We start from the raw sequence: 23,644 nt of genomic DNA on the forward strand, positions 1-23,644 counted from the left end.
ATAATCCAACCCTTAATCTCCACTGTATCTAATGCCCCAGCCATCTCATCGTTGCTACTAGCAAAGATCCATGGAGAAGGAATGAAAAAAAAAAGGATGAGCCCTATTCAAACAGTAGCTTGACAAAAGGTTACTTGAAGCTGAGCCTTCTCTTTGGTCTCAGTCCCTAAAGAAAGTTATACTAGGAGGTGATGGGAGTGCAGGGTTAAATCTAGCATGGAATCTATTTTCCACATTTCCTTGATATTCTGGAATTACCTTTTTGCATGAGAGCCAATAAAAGTGTATACAGCATATGTTTTCCACAGGATGCAATTTTTATAGAGCAACCAGATGAATTACAACATGGGTCAGACCACAATTCTTCAGTGTGCCCAAAGAATCAGGCTGGGGGGTGGGGGGCAGTGCTGAAGACTAGACACATAACTCAATGGAGGACCAGCAAGGAGGGAGAGATGAACTAACCTCCATTCTGCAGACACTTTTTCCCCCAACTTGATACCTTTGCTTTATTATGTTTTAAGGTATCTGGAGCAGCCTGTTTGGCTTCCCTTGGGTTGTTTGTTTTGATATCAGCTTTTTATCTGCTTGGCTTTTCAAATGTGGTTCTACTGGAAAATCTTGCCATGGAACATTTAACAAGAGGAAGCAAGCTCAAAATTTTCCATTTTCACACAGAATTATTATTACACGTTTCCAGAGGCCTGGGAGTCTGTCTTCCTCCAAGTTTTATGATGGGATTGTGATTTCAACTAACCCTCCAAACAGATATTCTGTCTCTATTCAGAAGATGCAATTCTAGAAACCTATAGCTGACTCTAATGATAGCTTACACCCTTTCTACTCTGAAATAACAGAGTGGTAGCTAGCAGGACTGAGAGGAGCGGGCAGCTCTGTAATGTTAAAGGGAAATCTCCTCTGTCTTTCCAGCTTGTTCTCCGTTCCCCTCAGCAGAATTCACCCCAAACAAAAATGTTAGAGGAGAAAGTCACAGCCGTTGCTTTTAATTTCAAGCACAGTGAGGTTTAAATCATCCAAGAGCTCATTCCAGACATGTGGGATATTACCATGTTGCTGTGCTAGGCCCAATCTTTGGTGGAACAGGTAGGTTTTGCCACAGAGCTCTGGCATAAACTCCACACCAGTTTGGCCCATGTTAAAGAATAAACATAGCAACATATTAGCAAAACCACCTCATTTCTAAATCAAGAATACCCTTTGAAAGCCAAGATTAAAATAGTTAAATACAGTGACCTATCTTGCACAGCATATGTCTAAGCTGAACAAATTAGGAGAAAAAATATATATATAAAGGCTTCTTCTCCAATCCTACTAGCCTATTACTTTTCAATAGATGCACACACACCCAAAGGGTTTTCTGAATGTAGGAAAACAAGTTTATAATTACATAATTATGCAGACACACCACAATTTTTCTTTTATGTTACCTTTATCTTTAAAAGGCAACAGACAGGGCTGTACTAAAAAGCAATAAAGCATGGGTAATTTAATACCAAATTACATCCATATTGAAAAGTTTACATGCAGTTGAGAGCAGACAGAGGTCAGCTTTTCAACAGGACTGTCTTTAATTGTGGCCATCAGTTTTAGCAATCCCGATCTCGGGATCAAAGACAGATATAATGGGCTTCCTCAACGCTGAATAGTGAAAGCAGACAGCAGGAATGGCGCTATCTGGCACCCAAAGGTCATAAAAAAAAAAAATTGCCAGAAAGGGAATGTGTCTCACTGTAAAATTATATATCTCAGATTATATATATATAGTTTTAAAATCATTCTCCTTTGCCCAGTTTCCAATGAGCTACTTTAAGTGAAGGGGGTTTTTTTGTCACTTCGTCACAGGTGCAAGGTTTTACCTGCTTTTCCTCTAATAAGTGTGCAACCTTCGTGTAAATCTTTATTAATTTTTTCAGTTGCTTTCAATCATGATTTTCTCCAACTTGCACAGCAATCCCTCTTTCCTTGAGGAAGGGCTATATGAGCTGAAACTGTTTTTTCTATTTTCCCCTCTCTTTCCCCCACTAAATCAAATGAGGAGTAAATTATCAGCAAATCAGACAGAAACAAGTTTCCTGGATCTGCAGATCCATTCTACAAATGGAGCAATTTCATCTCTGCTAGCTCTGGGGTAGGGGGGGGAGTGGCATGGGAGGGGGGATTTTAAGTAGCCATGGGGGACCAGAGCGGAGATGCTAGCTGGCGAAGCATCCCCACGTTTGCATGCACAGACCTCTCAAATCTGCACCAAGAGACTACTTGCGAGAATCCATCTTTTTTCACTTAACAAGATACAAAATATAAAACACATTTGCCTCTTATTAAACCTCTCCTGTAAGTGGTTCCAGGTCCACCATTTTTAAAGGGAGGAGAGGGGAGTCAAGACCCTCTTGGGAATTTCAGTGGAGTGACTGGAGATGAGGTACAGGCTGTGAGCCTTTATTACTTTAATTTTATTTTTTTTTCTAAAAGCACAGAAGGAATAACATTTTAAATCATTAGCATTTGCTTTAAGTAGTTATTTCTTCCAACTGTAAGAATCCCTGCTCCTTGCCCCCTTCCCCATTAGCACCACTCCCAGATCCTGCACAGAAGAACTGCCCAGATGGAATTTCCCTCCACTGCTCAAAGCCGGAAGGTGCTTTTAAAGAATTTCAAGCTCTAAATTGAGGCAGCCATGGAAGAAACCGTACTCACAGTTTTTCCTTAAAGCAGTTGGAGAAGAAAGCTCTTGTATTTATGGCACCTGAGACTGAAAGCTGACTGTGGCATCGCAGAATTATTTCAGGGGCAGCAGTTAACTTGTTATGATAGAACTCTGTCTTCTCTGTTTAACAACAAGAGTTCATAGTAGTTCCCATTCAACTCAAAACTTTGTGAGAGTGACACGTGGGGCGCTTTTAAGTGGTAAAGCGCAAAGCCTAAACTTCTTTACAAATGGAATAAAATCAGCCACCTTACTTAATTTAAGATGATTTACGGTTTCTATTAAAGGAGCAGCAAAATGTGAGGAAATTTGCAAAACCAGGTAAATAAACTCCCTTCTGTGCTCTGCAAGTTCAAAATGGCAGGAGGCCATAATCAGGCACAGAAATATTGATTGGAAGATTTAGCGTTTCCTTTTGTGGGTTGGTTGTTGCTTTGCTGTCCATAGACTAAAAGAGATAAAATAAATTGCTGAATAATTCTGCATTTCAACTTTGCTCTGCCAAAAGAGAGATCCTTCTTGAGGCAAGGTCTGTTTCATAATCTATAAAGTGCATGCACCCAAAAAGGCATGTCACCAGGAAGGCCTTTAGCTGTGTTTCAGGGTGGAGGCGTCCCTGCCACCCACCTTTTCTGTGCTGTATAAAGGACCAACAAACCAAGCCAGAATTCTATAACAGGTCAGTGGGATAAATCAGCTGTGTTCTTTTGGCCAGCAATAATCAGATGCAATAATCAAAGGTGGGGTGTAGTGGTATTTTACTCCCAGCAAGATTTAACTAATGCAGTCTGTCCCTGATGCACTGCCCAGACCTCCACACAGACCTCCACGCAGATTGCACTGGTTTGCCTTCTGCACCACAGTCACTCTGCTTCAATACTATATGACAGAGAGTTGATGGATAGCTCTCCCCTTGCCTGCTCATTCTCATCAGCATTAGAGCTTATTTGTTGGGCACCAACAGGGCACCCAGCACCGTCCAGTATACTGTTGCAGCCACAGGGCCTGAAGCAAGGCACACCTTCCATCTACCTCAAAGAGAATTAAGGGCACTCCTGTTGGAAGCAGCTAGGAGCTAATAAAAGTGCCAAGTGTTGGTACAAATTCAAGACCTCATGCTTGTGCAATGTGTTAAAATAAAGAATTGTAATTATTGAGAGAGCTCAAAAGGAAAAAGGGAAGTAGTTTCCTCCAACAAAAAGAAGAGTAACTTTCTGATACAATTTAACAGAATTGAAGGGAAATGGAGTTCAATAACTAAGAGCCAAGAAGCCTGCTCCAGGACAAAGCAGCAGGTACCACAAATGTACAGGACAGGGATCAACAGCCTGCCTTTACTCCAGAGACCCCCAGTTTCCAATCGGAGACGGCTAGCAAGATGGATAAAACCTGTCCACAGGGACACAATCAAATCCTGCCTACTGAAAGTAAAGGGATATTTTTTTTAAAATACATTTCATGTTTTAAATGATTTCTCCTGAAAATTTCCCATGTATTTGAAAGCTTAAACAATAATGAAGAACAAGGATTCATCAATATTTTAATTTCAACATCATCTCTAACTCTGTGGACCCCTCAGTACCTCCATTTCTTTATATTCGGAACAGAATCAGAACATGAAGAACCAGTGCACAGTGATACCATGTGACATGACCTAATGAACATGGTGAGGACATGGTTTAAATATAAAATACAAACAAGGTAATGAATCAAAAACAAATGAGTTGACACGCCCCCCACCGGACCAGTGAAGCGGCTTCGCCCCTTGCTTTGGACCTTGGGCCTCACTTCTCCTCCAGATGGACCCCAAGTGCTCCTGCCCCACTGGCGGCTCCTGCAGCTGCGCTGGCTCCTGCACCTGCAAAGCCTGCAGATGCACCTCCTGCAAGAAGAGCTGCTGCTCCTGCTGCCCCATGGGCTGCGCCAAGTGTGCCCAGGGCTGCGTCTGCAAAGGGGCCTTGGACAAGTGCAGCTGCTGTGCCTGATGTCGCGGAGAGCCTGCCCCGGGTGTCAACAGAGCAACCAGGACGAACCTGCATTTTACCGTTTTTCATACAACCGGACCTGACGCTACATTCCTTTTTCTATGAAATATGTGAGTTGTAATAAAAGTTGTTGACTTTAAAAAAAAAAAAATGAGTTCAGCAAGCCCAAGATAGGTTGGAGATTCATTTCAGTTAACTCAACACTGAGCCTTTGGTTCCCACTTGAGTGGGAGGCCCTGCCAGATTAACTGGTCTTCAATGAAAGAATCCCCATGCTGGGATCTCCACTATGCCTGCCTAATAATAATCATCACAATATACAATAATACCTAATACTTTGTATGCATGTCAAATGCTTTATACATATCATCTCAGTTAATTCTCAAACAATCCTATCAGATTAGTACTACTGTTATGCTCATCTTACAAAGAGAGAGCAAAAGCTACCTACCACCTGTGATATCATCTGGAGATTTGACAGAGACCTCAGGTAAACCTGAACTGACACAAATGAGGTCAACTCATCTAGGATCTTTAGAGCAAAGAAAATGCCAATCATTAAAGGCATTCCAAAACCTGTGAATCATTTGTGATACTGCTGTTTTCTTCAGTCCCAACATCCAAATCACCACCAAATCTTTTCAATTCTACCTTGGAACCAAGTTTTCTCAACCTATTTAAAAGACTGAAAATTAACAAGATAAGCATCTAATTCAAGAAGGTAGAAAAAGAAGAAGGCAAAGAGAGTGGAGGGAAGAAACAATTCTGATAAAAGGAGAAATTAGGTAATATAGAACAAATAATAGAAATCAACCAAACCAAAAAGTGGTTCTTTGGATATTCTATGGGTTAGCCAGGTGGTACAGCTACCCTGAGCCTGTTTGGCTGATCTTTGAAGTCAAGTGGTGAACTGACTGAAGACAAATGGCCTGGCTCACATGTCTGCTAGTTGCCAACTTGGTTGGTCTAACCTCAGCTAGGACTGCTGGTCTCCGCTCTACATGGTCTCTCATCCTCTAGACCAGGTTTCTTCTCAGAGTTCCAAAGACAGGGAAAGCCTAATTGCACAAACACTTTTCAAGTTTCTGCTATGTCACACTTGCTATTGTCCCACTGGTCAAAGCAAGTCACATAACTAAGTCCAGAGTCGTGTGGGTGTGGCTACAAGGAGTCAGGAATATTACTGTAACAGTCGATCGTACCAAACAACCATACTACTGGCTCTGGTCCCACCAATTTGATCTCTGCCACCACATCATAACTATTGCTTGAATCTAGTCACATTATAATTCATTATGGTAGATACTCCACAATGGACAGTAAAAGAAAAAAAAAAAAAGAACTATAAAGAGCTAATTTTTTTTTAACTTGCTGCATAGTTTTAAAGAGAAAGATGCTGACCTAAATTGTTCACAATTTACAGAAATTGGGACCCAAATGAAATATTCAAAGGTTCATGTCTTCAAGTCACAGTTGCCACTGATGATGATGTCCAATGAAGTCAATTTGGAATGTGAATTTGAGGGATTACCGAGAGGCCTTTTATTCAACCTAATTCACCAATCTTTGTTAATTACATGATCAACTACTTTAATAGTAAAGAATTTTACTATTTTACTGTCAAATACCCTATTAATGGCCTTTATATGAAACAACTGTGACATCAAGTGTCTAACCAATAACATCACATGACTGTGTCTCTGGACAGCCCCATCAAAATGAATCCAGCCTCAATTTTTTGTATGTAGAAGACTAGTCGGATCCTTGAGTCACCATCAATGGTTTTCTCAACCAAGAAAGATGGATAACATGATGTTAGGAATTTTTCCCCAAAATTACTTTAATGGTCAAAAAAATCTGCTGTGCTCTAAGAAGAATCTAATTTGGAACATACATTTTCCTGGCAGATTTTACATCAGAAAGCTTTGAATTTAAATATGAAAAGCCAGGATTTGCTTTCTGGACAGAATGCAATTCTAAAATGTCATGCAAATTTCTTTTTGGAAGAACAAATGCAAACATTTTGAGAAGAGCTCTAAATATGCACAGGGCTTTTGGGAAACCATGTGTAAAATACTATTTTGCCTGAGGCAATCTATCTTCCACATTTGTTGAGGAAGAAAATAATAGCCAATATTCTGTATGACTGTGTTGACGGTATGAATGGTTTTTATCTGTATGGTTCTTGTGCAGTGCACGAGGCAATTCTTTGTCAGCTTTTCTGGGAGTTGTGAAAAATCATAGGATCCACAAACTGTGCACTAGACCATGTCTATTTTTAATACGTACCCTCAAGCACCTAGTATAGAACTAAGCATCCTACGGACACTCAAATACTTATTCACTAACTACCACATTTACCAAGACATCCTCCTCTCCACCTCTGCCACTTTCCTTATACTGAGATGAAGGGATTTTTTTCTCTTTTATTCTTGCCTGCTGTATACACACTCAGTAATAATTTGCTTCACCCCACACCCCACATAAATAAAACAAGTAATGGATTCACTGGTACTGCTATCTGTTCTGCTCCCTCATTTTCTCGAACCTTTCTCCACCTTTTTTTCATTCTTTGGCATATGTGCATCTAACAAAGGTATTAGACATTTGGTACAGCCTCTCTAGCAGCCCTATTCAACAGAACTTCTGCAATGATGGAAATGTTCCATAGCTGCACTGCATATGGTACCTACTAGCCACATGTGGCTAGTGAGTATCTGAAATATGGCTAGAATGACTGAGGAAATAATTTTTAATGTTATTTAATTTTAATTAATTTAAATTTACAGAGCCACATGTGGCTGATGGGATACCATAATGAACAGCACAGATTTATAGTTTCAGATTAAGCTTCCTAGAAGTTAACACTGATGGTAGAAAGAGAATTCCATTTGAGCCCTGATTTTTTCTGTAAACCCTGGGCTGGTCACTTAGCACCTGTGACACCCATCTTCTAATCTGTAAAAGAGCAATAATGTCTATTTACATGATGGTTGTGATGACTAAATGAGATAAATTTTTGTAAATTGGCCAGGGCAAAGCAAGTGATCAATGAAAATTAGTGCCCTTTTTTTTTAAATCTACAAAATGGGACTCAGAAAAGGCATTTTTCAGGGCAACTGTAATAATCAAATGAGATAATGAATACAAAATATGTATAAACTACAAAGCCTCAAATAAATATAAAGTATTGTTAATTTCCTTAGCTGAAAAAAAGTCCAATGTATACTTTTATTTCTTTAATCACCATTATCATCTTAGGTCTTTCTATTCTTTCTGGAACCTTGGAGTAATCTTTAAATCCAAGCATTGGATTTCCTTCAAACATTTTAGTCTATACCTTTGCCAAAGATCCATGAACCCTGTTGTCTGCAGTCTTCCTCTACATTTGTTTTTGCCTCCTCATTCTCTGCTAGTCTGATTTTCTCGTGGTTTCAAGTACTTACAAAATACTGCAAGTTTCTCAGTCATGTAAAGAGATACAATCTCACAGAATTCCTTTAAACTTTAAACGCTAAAGATGAGGGCCACAAGATTTCCTGGAATTCAAGTGTTAGTGTAAGAAAAGTGAGCGTAACTTCTCAAAAAAAAAAAAAAAGACTGTCCTATTCTCATGCCTCCTTTTTCATGCTAACCTTTTTCACCAGCTGACTTACATGTTTCCTCTATCCTTCTCCAAATCTCACTTTCCTCACATGAAAAATGGAGCTCCTGAGGTTACCTATGAGGAGACTGTAATAATGATATTTTAGAGAGCAACTTAGGAAATGTGAAAAGACTCATTCACAAATGGGACTGCCTAAGTGTAAAGAAAATTTCATTCTGAACATGCAAAATACCTTTGGACACAAAGCTGATAGAACAGAAATTTAAGAGAACTTAAAAAAAAAAGAAATTTGAAGACAATAAGCACTTGCTCTGGACCTGGTGGAGAATAAATATTCTAATCATCTTATTTAGCTTATAGACAGGTAACCACTGATGAGGGAAAAAGCGCAACTCAGGGCAAAGAAAACTATAAAAGATAAAATATGGTGAAACGATAAGATCTGATAATCTGATTCTTAAACAGAGGAGTTTATGATCCCTTAAACAATGCTGTATATTAGAAATATTTCACAATCAAAAAGTAGACAAATTTATGATAGCTTCTTCCTGTTCTCTCAGCTTCTTCCTGTTTATCTGCTCTACATAATAAAAGGAATCTTCCTTCACCCACTGGCAGCGGTAAAGGAAGCAGTAATTAAAAGTGGACAGGACACTTCACACCTATTAGGATGGCTATTATCAAATGAATGGGAAAAAACAAGTAAGTGAAATAGAATGCTGTGTATTACTGATGGGATTATAAAATGGTGCAGCTGCTGTGGAAAACAGTTTGGAAGTTCCTCAAAAAGCTAAACATAGAATTACCACATGACCCAGCAATTCCACTCCTAGGTATATATCCAAATGAACTGAAAACAAGGACTCAAACAGGTACATATATGCCAATGTTCACAGAAGCATTGTTCACAATAGCCAAAAGGTGAAAACAACCCAAGTGTCCATCAAGAGATGAACAGATAAACAAAATGTGGTATATACATACAATGGAAATATTATTCAGCCCTAAAAAGGAAGGAAATTCTGATACATGCTATAATATAGATGAACCTTGAAGACATTATGCTATGGAAGTGGAATAAGCCAGAAACAAAGGAACAATATTGTATGATTCCACTTATATGAGATAAGTAAATTTATAAAAACAGAAAGCATAATAGAGGCTACCAGGACTGGGAGGGGAATGGAAATTTTTTTTTTTTTTTTTGGTGAGTACAGAATTTCTGTTTTGGATCATGAAAGGTTCTAGAAATGGATTACGTAATTATTGTATAACACTGCGACTATACTTATTGCCATTGAGTTATATTCTTCAAATGGTTAAAAATGATAAATCTTATATTATGTATGTTTACCACAATTTTTTTTAAAAAGATCAACACTCAAAAACTGGGGTTGGGGAAGTGGGCAGGAGAAGAGATAGGTGGGAACCCTAGACTGGAGAGAAGAAGAAAATATGGACAACAGAATCAAGAAGGACGAGAGCAGGGGCTTCCCTGGTGGCACAGTGGTTGGGAATCTGCCTGCCAATGCAGGGCACACAGGTTCGATCCCTGGTCCGGGAGGATCCCACATGCCGCGGAGCGGCTGGGCCCGTGCGCCACAACTGCTGAGCCTGCGCTCTGGAGCCCGTGAGCCACGACTGCTGGGCCCACGCTCCACAACTACTGAAGCCCGTGCGCCTGGAGCCCGTGCTCCGCAACAGGAGAGGCCGCAGCGGTGGGAGGCCCGCGCACCGCAACGAAGAGTGGCCCCCACTCGCCGCAACTGGAGAGAGTCCACGCACAGCAATGAAGACCCAACACAGCCAAAAATGAACTTAAAAAATAAAATAAAATAAATAAATTTAAAAAAAAAAAAAAAAAAAAAAAAAAAAAAAAAAAAAAAAAAAGAAGGACGAGAGCAGCATCAAGCCAGCCATATGGTCAGGGTTTAAGAAGAAAAACAGCCAATGAGAAGCCCTCAGGTGACCAAGGAATATTTTAAAAGAGTGAGTGTTATTATATAATTTCACTTACTTCCCACTGTGTAATGTAATAACCCTCTTTGACCTTCAAACCTTCACCAAAATTCTGCCACACATGGCACTCATGCTACTCTAGTGATATGGAAGGAGGGAAGAGGGACAGTGAGCAACAATAAGCAAAGTGGGGCAGAAAACGGATAGAAATTGGACTGAGGTGCCAAGAAAATTTTGAGAGCTCACTTTGACAGTGAGACCTTAAAAATCCTCAGAAAATTTGAAATGACATAGGATTTGAAACAGACACAAATAAAGAATTAAGTACAATGCCAGGCCCCAGAGAGACTGTAGAACATAGCAAGACAGACGTCTGGGAATTCAAGGCAATGAGCAGGAACCAAAACATGCATAAAAGATGAAGGAGTGGAATCAAGTCAACAGGGTAGCAGATTCAAGGCACTGAAATTGAAGGAATTTGCTGGGTTTTATGTGAAATGGATTGTATACGATTCATCTCAAGGCAAGAATTTTGCCCAAGGTGGAAGAAATGCAAACAAAAGATTCTGGCTGAGATATAGAAAATCTACCAAGATAAAGTTACCCCTTCTGGCAGAAGACCTCAGACACTGGGTACTTGGCCAGGCTAAGGACCTTGTTGAAAATAACTGAGATCTTGATGAAGAACCATAAGAAGCCAGTAACTCCGTGATTCAAGCAAACTGTCAGAGCAGCTAAAAGTTTAATACACAGAACTAAGGAAAGAAACATCCAAGAAGATAGCTTCAAGATGGTGGACAAGTAAGACGTGGAGATCACCTTCCTCCCCACAAATACATCAGAAATACATCTACATGTGGAACAGCTCCTACAGAACACCTACTGAACGCTGGCAGAAGACCTCAGACCTCCCAAAAGGCAAGAAACTCCCCACGTACCTGGGTAGGGCAAAAGAAAAAAGAAAAAACAGACAAAAGAATAGGGATGGGACCTGCACCTCTGGGAGGGAGCTGTGAAGGAGGAAAAGCTTCCACACACTGGGAAGCCCCTTCACTGGCAGAGACGGGGGGTGGGCGGGGGGGTAGCTTCTGAGCCACAAAGGAGAGCACAGCAACAGGGGTGCAGAGGGCAGAGCGGAGAGGTTCCCACACAGAGGATCAGGGCCGACCAGCAGTCACCAGCCTGAGACGCTTGTCTGCTCACTCACTGAGGCGAGTGGGGGCGGTGAGCTGAGGCTCGGGCTTCAGAGTTCAGATCCCAGGGAGAGGACTGGGGTTGGCTGCGTGAAAACAGCCTGAAGGGGGCTAGTGCACCACAGCTAGCCTGGAGGGAGTCTGGGAAAAAGTCTGGACCTGCCTAAGAGGCAAGAGACCATTGTTTCGGGGTGCGCGAAGAGAGGGAATTCAGAGCACTACCTAAACGAGCTCCAGAGATGGGTGCGAAACATGGCTATCAGCATGGACACCAGAAACGGGCATGAGACGCTAAGGCTGCTGCTGCCGCCACCAAGAAGCCTGTGTGCGAGCACAGGTCACTATCCACACCTCCCCTCCCGGGAGCCTGTGCAGCCCGCCACTGCCAGGGTCCCGTGATCCAGGGACAACTTCACTGGGAGAACACACGTCGTTCCTCAGGCTGGTGCAACCTCACGCCGGCCTCTGCTGCAGCAGGCTTGCCCTGCATTCCATACCCCTCCCTCCCCCTGGCCTGAGTGAGCCAGAGCTCCCTAATCAGCTGCTACTTTACCCCATCCTGTCTGGGTGGGGAACAGACGCCCTCAGGCGACCTACAAGCAGAGGCTGGGCCAAATCCAAAGCTGAACCCCAGGAGCTATGCAAACAAAGAAGAAAAAGGGAAATCTCTCCAGGCAGCCTCAGGAGCAGCGGATTAAATCTCCACAATCAAACTGATGTACCCTGCATCTATGGAATACCTGAATAGAAAACAAATCATCCCAAAATTGAGGCGGTGGACTTTGGGAGCAACTGTAGACTTGGGGTTTGCTTTCTGCATCTAATTTGTTTCTGGTTTTATGTTTATCTAAGTTTAGTATTTAGACCTTATTACCACTGGTAGATTTCTTTATTGATTTGGTTGCTCTTTTTTTAATATGTATATATATATAATTTTTTTCCTTTTTCTCCTTTTGTGAGTGTGTAAGTGTATGCTTCTCTGTGTGATTTTGTATGTATAGCTTTGCTTTTACCATTTGTCCTAGGCTTCTGCCTGTCCGTTTTTGTTTTTTTTTTACTATAGTTTTTAGCGCTCATTATCATTGGTGGATTTGGTTTTTGGTTTGGTTGCTGGCTTCTTTCTTTTTATCTTTTTTTTTATTGCTTTTTTATTTTTAATAATTTTTTTTAGTTTAATAACTTTTTTATTTTTTTATTTTTTTTCTCCCTTTGGTTTGGAGCTGTGTGGCTGACAGGGTCTTAGTGCTCCGGCTAGTGTCAGGCCTGAGCCTCTGAGGTGGGAGAGCCAAGTTCAGGACATTGGTCCACCAAAGACCTCCTGGCCCAATGTAATATCAAACAGAGAAAGCTCTCTCAGAGATCTCCATCCCAACACTAAGACCCAGCTCCACTCAACGACCAGCAAGCTACAGTGCTGGACACCCTATGCCAAACAACTAGCAAGACAGGAACACAACCCCACCCGTTAGCAGAGAGGCTGTCTAAATTCATACTAAGTTCACAAACACCGCAAAACACACCACCGGACATGGTCCTGCCCACTAGAAAGACAAGATCCAGCCTCATCCACCAGAACACAGGCACCAGTCCCCTCCACCATGAAGCCTACACAAGGCACTGAAGCTACCTCACCACTGGAGGCAGACAGCAAAAACAATGGGAACTATGAACCTGCAGCCTGTGAAAAGGAGACCCCAAACACAATAAGTTAAGCAAAATGAGAAGACAGAGAAATACACAGCAGATGAAGAAGGAAGGTAAAAACACACCAGACCAAACAAATGACGAGGAAACAGGCAGTCTACCTGAATAAAAAATCAGAGTAATGATAGTAAAGATGATCCAAAACCTTGGAAATAGAATGGAGAAAGTACAAGAAACGTTTAACAAGGAGAAGAACTACAGCAAACAAACAATGATGAACAACAGAATAAATGAAATTTAAAATTCTCTAGAAGGAATCAATAGCAGAATAACTGAGGTAGAAGAACAGATGAGTGACCTGGAGGATAAAATAGTGGAAATAACTACCAGAGAGCAGAATAAAGATAAAAGAATGAAAAGAATTGAGGACAGTCTCAGAGACCTCTGGGACAACATTAAACGCACCAACATTCGAATTATAGGGGTCCCAGAAGAAGAAGAGAAAAAAAAAACGGACTGAGAAAATATTTGAAGATATTATAGTTGAAAACTTCCCTAATATGGGAAAGGAAATAGTCAATCAAGTCCAGGAAGCACAAAGAGTCCCATACAGGATAAATCCAAGGAGAAACATGTCAAGACACATATTAATCAAACTATCAAAAATTAAACACAAAGAAAAAATATTAAAAGCAGCAAGGGAAAAGCAACAAATAACATACAAGGGCATCCCCATAAGGTTAACAGCTGATCTTTCAGCAGAAACTCTGCAAGCCAGAAGGGAGTGGCAGGACATATTTAAAGTGATGAAAGGGAAAAACCTACAACCAAGATGACTCTACCCAGCAAGGATCTTATTCAGATTCGACAGAGAAATTAAAACCTTTACAGACAAGCAAAAGCTAAGAGGACTCAGCACCACCAAACCAGCTTTACAACAAATCCTGAAGGAACTTCTCTAGGCAGGAAACACAAAAGAAGGAAAAGACCTACAATAACAAACCCAAAACAATTAATAAAATGTTAATAGGAACACACATATCGATAACTACCTAAAATGTAAATCAATTAAATGCTCCAACCAAAAGACACAGACTGGCTGAAAAAATACAAAAACAAGACCTGTGTATATGCTGTCTACAAGAGACCCACTTCAGACCTAGGGACACATACAGACTGAAAGTGAGGGGATGGAAAAAGATATTCCATGTAAATGGAAATCAAAAGAAAGCTGGAGTAGCAATTCTCATATCAGACAAAACAGACTTTAAAATAAAGACTATTACAAGAGACAAAGAAGGACACTACATAATGATCAAGGGATCAATCCAAGAAGAAGATATAACAATTGTAAATATTTATGCACCCAACATAGGAGCACCTCAATGCATAAGGCAAATGCTAACAGCCATAAAAGGGGAAATCGAAAATAACACAATCATAGTAGGGGACTTTAACACCCCATTTTCACCAACGGACAGATCATCTAAAATGAAAATAAATAAGGACACACAAGCTTTAAATGATACATTAAACAAGATGGATTTAATTGATATTTATAGAATCTTCCATCCAAAAAAAACAGAATACATTTTCTTCTCAAGTGCTCACGGAACATTCTCAAGGACAGATCATATCTTGGGTCACAAACCAAGCCTTGGTAAATTTAAGGAAACTGAGTTCTTACCAAGTATCTTTTCCGACCACAATGCTATGAGACTAGATATCAATTACAGGAAAAAAATCTGTAAAAAACACAAACACATGGAGGCTAAACAATACACTACTAAATAACCAAGAGACCACTGAAGAAATCAAAGAGGAAATCGAAAAATACCTAGAAACAAATGACAACGAAAATACGACAACCCAAAACCTATGCGACGCAGCAAAAGCAGTTCTAAGAGGGAAGTTTATAGCAATACATTCCTACCTCAAGAAATAAGAAACATCTCAGATAAACAACCTAACCTTACACCTAAAGCAATTAGAGAAAGAAGAACCAAAAAAAAACCCCCAAAGTTAGCAGAAGGAAAGAAATCATAAAGATCAGATCAGAAATAAATGAAAAAGATATGAAGGAAACAATAGCTAAGATCAATAAAACTAAAAGCTGGTTCATTGAGAAGATAAACAAAATTGCTAAACCACTAGCCAGACTCATCAAGAAAAAAAGGGAGAAGACTCAAATCAATAGAATTAGAAATGAAAAAGGAGAAGTAACAAATGACACTGCAGAAATACAAAGGATCATGAGAGATTACTACAAGCACCTATATGCCAATAAAATGGACAACCTGGAAGAAATGGATAAATTCTTAGAAAAGCACAACCTCACGAGACTGAACCGGGAAGAAATAGAAAATATAAACAGACCAATCACAAGCACTGAAATTGAGACTGTGATTAAAAATCTTCCAACAAACAAAAGCCCAGGACCAGATGGCTTCACAGGCGAATTCTAGCAAACACTTAGAGAAGAGTTAACACTTATCCTTCTCAAACTCTTCCAAAATATAGCAGAGGGAGGAACACTCCCGAACTCATTCTACAAGGCCACCATCACCCTGACACAAAAACCAGACAAAGATGTCACAAAGAAAGAAAACTACAGGCCAATATCACTGATGAACATACATGCAAAAATCCTCAACAAAATACTAGCAAACAGAATCCAACAGCACATTAAAAGGATCATACACCATGATCAAGTGGGGTTTATCCCAGGAATGCAAGGATTCTTCAATATACGCAAATCAATCAATGTGATACACCATATTAACAAATTGAAGAATTAAAAACCATATGATCATCTCAATAGATGCAGAAAAAGCTGTTGACAAAATTCAACACCAATTTATGATTAAAAACCCTCCAGAAAGTAGGCATAGAGGGAACTTACCTCAACATAATAAAGGCCATATATGACAAACCCACAGCAAACATCATTCTCAATGGTGAAAAACTGAAACCATTTCCACTAAGATCAGGAACAAGACAAAGTTGTCCATTCTCACCACTATTATTCAACATACTTTTGGAAGCTTTAGTCACAGCAATCACAGAAGAAAAAGTAATAAAAGGAATCCAAATCGGAAAAGAAGAAGTAAAACTGTCACTGTTTGCAGATGACATGATACTATACATAGAGAATCCTGAAGATGCTACCAGAAAACTACTAGAGCTAATCAATGAATTTGGTAAAGTAGCAGGATACAAAATTATTGCACAGAAATCTCTTGCATTCCTATACACTAATGATGAAAAATAGGAAAGAGAAATTAAGGAAATGTTCCCATTTACCACTGCTACAAAAAGAATAAAATACCTAGGAATAAACCTACCTAAGGAGACAAAAGACCTGTATGCAGAAAACTATAAGACACTAATGAAAGAAATTAGAGATGATACAGATAGATGGAGAGACATACCATGTTCTTGGATTGGAAGAATCAACATTGTGAAAATGACTATACTACCCAAAGCAATCTACAGATTCAATGCAATCCCTATCAAACTACCAATGGCATTTTTCACAGAACTAGAACAAAAAACTTCACAATTTGTATGGAAACACAAAAGACCCCGAATAGCCAAAGCAATCTTGAGAAAGAAAAACAGAGGTGGAGAAATCAGGCTCCCTGACTTCAGACTATACTATAAAGCTCCAGTAATCAAGGCAGTATGGTACTGGCACAAAAACAGAACAGGATAGAAAGCCTAGAGGTAAACCCACACACATATGGTCACGTTGATAAAGGAGGCAAGAATATGTAATGGAGAAAAGACAGCTTCGTCAATAAGTGCTGCTAGGAAAACTGGACAGCTACATGTAAAAGAATGAAATTAGAACACTCCCTAACACCATACACAAAAATAAACTCAAAATGGATTAAAGACCTAAATGTAAGGCCAGACACCATCAAACTCTTAGAGGAAAACATAGGCAGAACACTCTATGACGTAAATCACAGCAAGATCCTTTGTGACCCACCTCCTAGAGAAATGGAAATAAAAACAAAAATAAACAAATGGGACCTAATGAAACTTAAAAGCTTTTGAACAGCAAAGGAAACCATAAACAAGACGAATATACAATGCTCAGAATGGGAGAAAATATTTGCAAATGAAGCAATTGATAAAGGATTAATCTCCAAAACATACAAACAGCTCATGCAGCTCAGTATCAAAAAAACAAATAACCCAATCCAAAAATGGGCAGAAGACCTAAATAGACATTTCTCCAAAGAAGATATACAGATTGCCAACAAACACATGAAAGGATGCTCAACATCACTAATCACTAGAGAAATGCAAATCAAAACTACCATGAGGTACCACCTCACACCAGTCAGAATGGCCATCATCAAAAAATCTACAAACAATAAATGCTGGAGAGGGTGTGGAGAAAAGGGAACCCTCTTGCACTGTTGGTGAGAATATAAATGGATACAGCCACTATGGAGAACAGTATGGACGTTCCTTAAAAAATGAAAAATAGAACTACCATAGGACCCAGCAATCCCCTACTGGGCATATACCCTAAGAAAACCATAATTCAAAATGAGTCATGTACCACAATGTTCATTGCAGGTCTCTTTACAATAGCCAGGACATGGAAGCAATCTAAGTGTCCATCGACAGATGAATGGATAAAGATGTGGCACATATATACAATGGAATATTACTCAGCCATAAAAAGAAATGAAATTGAGTTATTTGTAGTGAGGTGGCTGGTCCTAGAGTCTGTCATACAGTGTGAAGTAAGTCAGAAAGAGAAAAACAAATACCTTATGCTAACACATGTATATGGAATCTAAAAAAAATGGTTCTGAAGAACCTAGTGGCAGGACAGGAGTAAAGACACCGACATAGGGAATGGACTTGAGGACACGGGGAGGGGGAAGGGTAAGCTGGGACGAAGTGAGAGAGTGGCATGGACATATATACACTACCAAATGTAAAATAGATAGCTAGTGGGAAGCAGCCACAGAGCACAGGGAGATCAGCTCGGTGCTTTGTGACCACCTAGAGTGGTGGGACAGGGAGGGTGGGAAGGAGATGCAAGAGGGAGAAGATATGGGGATATATGTATATGTATAACTGATTCACTTTGTTATACAGCAGAAACTAACACACCATTGTAAAGCAACTATACTCCAATAAAGATGTTAAAAAAAAAGAAAAAAAGAAAAGAAACATCCAAGAAGAGGCCTGTTAGGATCGCTATCAACTCTGGGGAGAGTTGAATGCATCCACTATGCTGCTCCAACTCAGGAATAATCAGAGCCAAATGCAAGCACACTTGAAAGCATTCCTCAAAGTCCACACAAACCCATCAACTAGGGTGGCAGCCTCACAAGCACAAGGGGCTTCTGATCAAACACTGAATGAACAATAATCTACTCTAACCCAGAGGCAACCCTAAGTATCCAGGCTGAAAGAAAAAAGGGGGAGGAGAGGAATCTTAGCAAGGTCATTACAGGATACACACTTCAAGAGAAAGAGACTTTCAAGAATTATTTCAGCCAAGCCAGTAAACAGATACAAAACAAAATGAGCAAACAACAACAAAATAACCCTGGGAGAGGGGATCAGCATCCAAAGTTGCTAAATTATTTAATCCCTTCCTGAAAATTACAAGACACGCAAAGAAACAGAAAGGTGTGACCCATGCACAGGGAAAATATCAAGCAATAAAAGCTGCTTTAAATAGACCCAGATGATATAGACTATGCAGACAAAGACCTCAAAGCAGCCATTATGAATACCTTCAAAAACTAAAAGTTAAGAAACTGTGAATATGTTACTAAGAATTAGGAGAAGCTAAGATGACAATGACTCATAAAATGGAGGGTATCAATAAAGAGATACTATTACAAAGAACCAAATAGAAATTCTGGAGTTGAAAGCACAGTAACCAAAATGAAATATTCACTAGAGGGGCTCAACAGTAGAAGGAAGATGAGAGAATCCATAAACTTGAAGAGAGACTAATAGATATTAGGCAATTTGAAGAGCAGAGGGAAAAATAATAAATAAAAATGAAAAGAAGAGAAATGTGGGACACCGTTATGGGTGTTGACATACACGTAATGGGACTATCAGGAGAGGTGAGAGGGAAAACGACAGAAGAAAAAATACTAAAAGAATAGCTGAAAACTTCCGAAATTTGATGAAACACATTAATCTACATACAAAGAAGCTCAGTCAACTTCAAGTAGGATAAACTTAGAAGATCCACACCCAGACACATGAATAATCACAAAGATAAAATCCAAAGAAAAAGAAAAAAGCCTTGAAAGCAATAAGAGAAAAACAATCCAACATGTACAAGGGAACCCCAATATGATTAAGAGCAGACTTCTCATTACAAACAATGGAGACCAGAAGGCAATAGGATGACATATTCAAAGTGCTGACAGTAAAAAACTGTCAATCAAGAATCTTATATCCAGCAAAACTATACTATTTCAAAAATGAAAGTGAAAAAGATATTCCCAGGTGAACAAAAATCGAGATCATTTGCCATAGTAGACATACCTTACAAGAAATACTAAAGGAAGTTCTGCAGGCTGAGAGTGACACCAGACAGTAATTCAAATCCACACAAAAAACAAGTGTCAATACAGGTAATTATGTAGGTGATTACAAATGACAATATAATTGTATCTTTCTGCTCTTAACTGATTTTAAGATCAATTGCATAAAACAAATATATGTAATTATATTGTTGAGCCTATAACATAAAAATGTAATATATTTGACAAGAGCACCAAGGAGGCAAGCAGGAATAAAGTTCTATCTGAGTAAGGAAATGACATCAGATGGAATTCCAACCCACAGTAAGAAATGAAGAGAACCAGAAAGAGTAAATAAGAACATTAATATAACACACTCCATACATATTGATATATACTTGTTCTACTTTCTTCTCTCAGCTTCTTTAAAAGTATAAGATTAAATAAAGTAATAATTATAATAATGTATTATACATGATATGTATAATAATAATAGCACAAAAAGAAGTGGCAATGCACTAATTAAGTTTTTTAGGTTTCTCTGAAACAAAGTCAGTATAAACCTGAAGTAGATTCTGCTAACTTAAAATTTAGACTTATAAACCTTAGAGCAACCACTAACAAAATTAACCAAATAGAAATTAAAAGTCTCTAATGGAATTAAACTGTTACACTAGAAAGTATCTAATACAAAAGAACACAATTAAGGAGGAATAGAGAAACCAAAAGCACACGATGAACATAGAAAACAAAAGGCAAAGTGGCAGATGTAATTTCAACCATATCAAAAATAATATCACTAAATATGAATGGATTAAACAACCTGATCAAGAGACAAAGGCTGTCAGACTGGATTTAAAAAAAACAATAACTATACACTGTTTGCAGGAGATACACTCTACATTCAAGGATCAAACTGGTTGAAAGTAAAATGATAGAAAAAAGATATATCATACAAGCAACAGTAACAAAAAACTGGAATGGCTATATTAATATCAGACAACATTGACTTTAAAATAAAAACTATGTTATTGGTGATAAAGAGGGATATTTCATAATGATTGAAAAGATCACTCATCAGGAATATGTAATGATTACAAAAAGATGTGCACCTAACAACAGAGCCACAACATACATGAAGAAAAACTTTAATTTTACAGAATTGAGGGAAAAACAGACAACTGAACAACAATTGTGGGAGTCTTCAATACCCCACTTTTAATTACTGATAGAAGATCAATAAAGAAATAGAAATTTAAACAATACTATAAATCAACTACATGTAACAATCATCTATAGAACATTCCACCCAACAGCAGCAGAATACACATTCTTCTCAAATACCCATGGAACATTCTTTAAAACAGACCATATGCTAGGCCATAAAACAAACCACAATAAATTTTAAAGGACTACAATCATACAAAGCATCTTATCTGATCACTATAGAATTAAATTAGAAATCAATAACACAAAGAAATTTAAGAAATTCACAAGTATGTGAAAATTAAACAGCATATGCCTAAGTAACCAATGGGTCAAAGAAGAAATCACAAGGCGAGTTAGAAACTACTTTGAGATGAATGAAAACAGAAACACAACATACCAAACTTTATGGGATACATCTAAAGCAATACTCAGGAGGAAATTTATAGCTGTAAAAACCTATATTATAAAAGAAGAAAGATCTCTAATCAGTAACCTAAATTTCCACTTTAAAAAACTAGAAAAAGTAGAGTGAACTAAACTCAAACCTAGAAAAAAGAAGAAAATAATGAACAATAGACCAAAAAGAAATAAAATAGAGAATAAAAACTAAAGAAAATCACCAAACTAAAGTTTTTTTATATGAAAAGATCAACAAAATTAACAAACACTTAGCTAGACTGGCCAAGGGAAAAAAAAGAGAGAGAGAGAGAAGACACAAATTACCAAAATCAGGAATGACATAAGACTGCTACCAACCTTACAAAAAAAATTTTTTTAATAATTTAAGGTAATATTATGAACAGCTATATGTTAACAAATTAGATGACTCAGATCAAACAGATAGATTCCTAGAGAGATATAAATTACGAAAACATACCCAAGAAGAAGTAGAAAATCTGCAAAAACCTAAAAAGTAAAGAGGGCAATTAGTAATTTTAAAACTTCTCCCAAAGAAAAGTCCAGGCCCAGAAGATTTCACTAGTGAACTGCATCAAATATTCAAGAAAGAATTAATACCAATCTTTCACAAACTCTTCCCAAAAAATAGAAGAGGAGGGAATACATACCAACTAATTCTACGAGGTCAGTATTACCCAGATGCCAAAACCAGACAAAGATCTAAAAAGACGGAAAAACAACCCAAAAAACTACAGACCAATATTCATTACCAATATAGATACAAAAATTCTCAACAAAATACTAGCAAACCAAATCCAGTAATATATAAAAAGAGAATACACACCATGACCAAGTGGAATTTACCCCAAAAACACAAGAATGATTTCAAATCCAAAATTCAATTAATGTAATACACCGTATTATCAGAATAAGGGATCAAAAAAATACACACTATAAGCAGAAAAGTACACTGGACCAAATCCAACACCCTTTCATGATAAGAACACTCAACAAAGTAGAATTAGAGGGAGTTTATTCAACGTGATAAAGGACCTCTACTATAAAACCACAGTTAACATTGTACTCAATGGTGAAAGACTAAACGCTTTACCCCCCAAGATCAGGAACAAGACAAGGACATCTGCTCTCACCATTTCTATTCAACATTATAATAGAGGGTCTAGCCAGGGATATTTGGCAAGAAAAAAAAGAAATAAAAGGTATGAAGATTGAAAAGGAAGATGACAAGATCTTTTACATATAAAATCCAAAGGCAACAACTAAAAAAAAAAAATTAGCACTAATAAAAGGTTCAGCAAGATTGCAGGATACAAGATCAATATTAGAAAATTAATTGTATTTCCATACACTTGAAATAAATATGGCAAAATGAAATTAAGAAAATAATTCTATTTATAATAGCATCAAAAAGAACAAAATACTTAGGAATAAATTTAACAGAAGAAACGAAAAGCTGTAGATGGAAAACTACAAAACACTGCTGAAAGAAATTAAAGAAAATATAAATAAATGGAAAGATATTCCATGTTCATGGATCAGAAAGATCAATACGGCAATACTTACCATAGTGATCTACAGATTAAACACAGTCCCTATCAAAATCCCAGTTAGTTTTTTGTAGAAATTGACAAATGGATTCTAAAATTTCTATGGAAAAGGAAGGGATCCAGAATAGACAAAAACAGTCTAGAAAAAGAAAAAAGTTAGGGACTCCCACTTCCTGATTTCAAAACTTACTACAATGCTATAGTAATAAAGACAGTGTAGTACTGACATAAACACAGACATGTAGATCAATGGAATAGAATTGAGAGTCCAAAAATAAAACCTGACATTTATGGCCACTGATTTCTGACAAGAGTGCCAAGACAATTTTATAGGGAAATAAGGTTCTTTACAAAAAACAGTGCTGGGACAATTGGATAGCCACATAAAAAAGAATGAAGTTGGCTCTCTACCTCACACCACACATAAAAAATTAATTCAAAATGGATCATAGACCTAAATGTAAGAGCTACAACTATAAAACTCTTAGAAGAAAACATAGGAGTCAATCTTCATGATGATGGATTAGGCTAAATTTTCTTAGATACACCACCAAAAGCACAAGTGACCAAAGAAACAAATAGGCAAACTAGATAACATCAAAATAAATTTAAAACTTTTGAGCTGCAAAAGATACCAACAAGAAGTTAAGACAACTTACATAATGGAAGAAAATATTTTCAAATTAAATATCTGATAAAGACTTGTATCTACTATATATAAAGAACTCTTACAACTCAAAAATAAAAAGACAAATAACCTAATTGAAAAATGTGCAAAAGATCTGAATAGACATTTCTCTAATGAAGATATACAAATGACCAATAAGCACATAA

The 23,644-nt window shown here is 38.1% G+C and overlaps 1 protein-coding gene across 1 annotated transcript; it reads left to right on the forward strand.

Annotated features, from left to right (window-relative positions):
* Positions 1–4,485: 4,485 nt before the first annotated feature.
* LOC133078128 (metallothionein-1E-like) lies at positions 4,486–4,764 on the forward strand. The gene has a single exon (XM_061173043.1). The coding sequence runs from the start codon at positions 4,525–4,527 to the stop codon at positions 4,708–4,710; it is 186 nt and encodes a 61-aa protein (XP_061029026.1). The 5' UTR covers positions 4,486–4,524; the 3' UTR covers positions 4,711–4,764.
* Positions 4,765–23,644: the final 18,880 nt, after the last annotated feature.

Source organism: Eubalaena glacialis, chromosome 18, assembly GCF_028564815.1.
Source record: "Eubalaena glacialis isolate mEubGla1 chromosome 18, mEubGla1.1.hap2.+ XY, whole genome shotgun sequence".
In the NCBI taxonomy this organism is placed as follows: domain Eukaryota; kingdom Metazoa; phylum Chordata; class Mammalia; order Artiodactyla; family Balaenidae; genus Eubalaena; species Eubalaena glacialis.

Bases quoted from the DNA above. Each gene is read 5' to 3' on its own strand.
- LOC133078128 (XM_061173043.1), top strand. From the start codon at position 4,525: ATGGACCCCAAGTGCTCCTGCCCCACTGGCGGCTCCTGCAGCTGCGCT.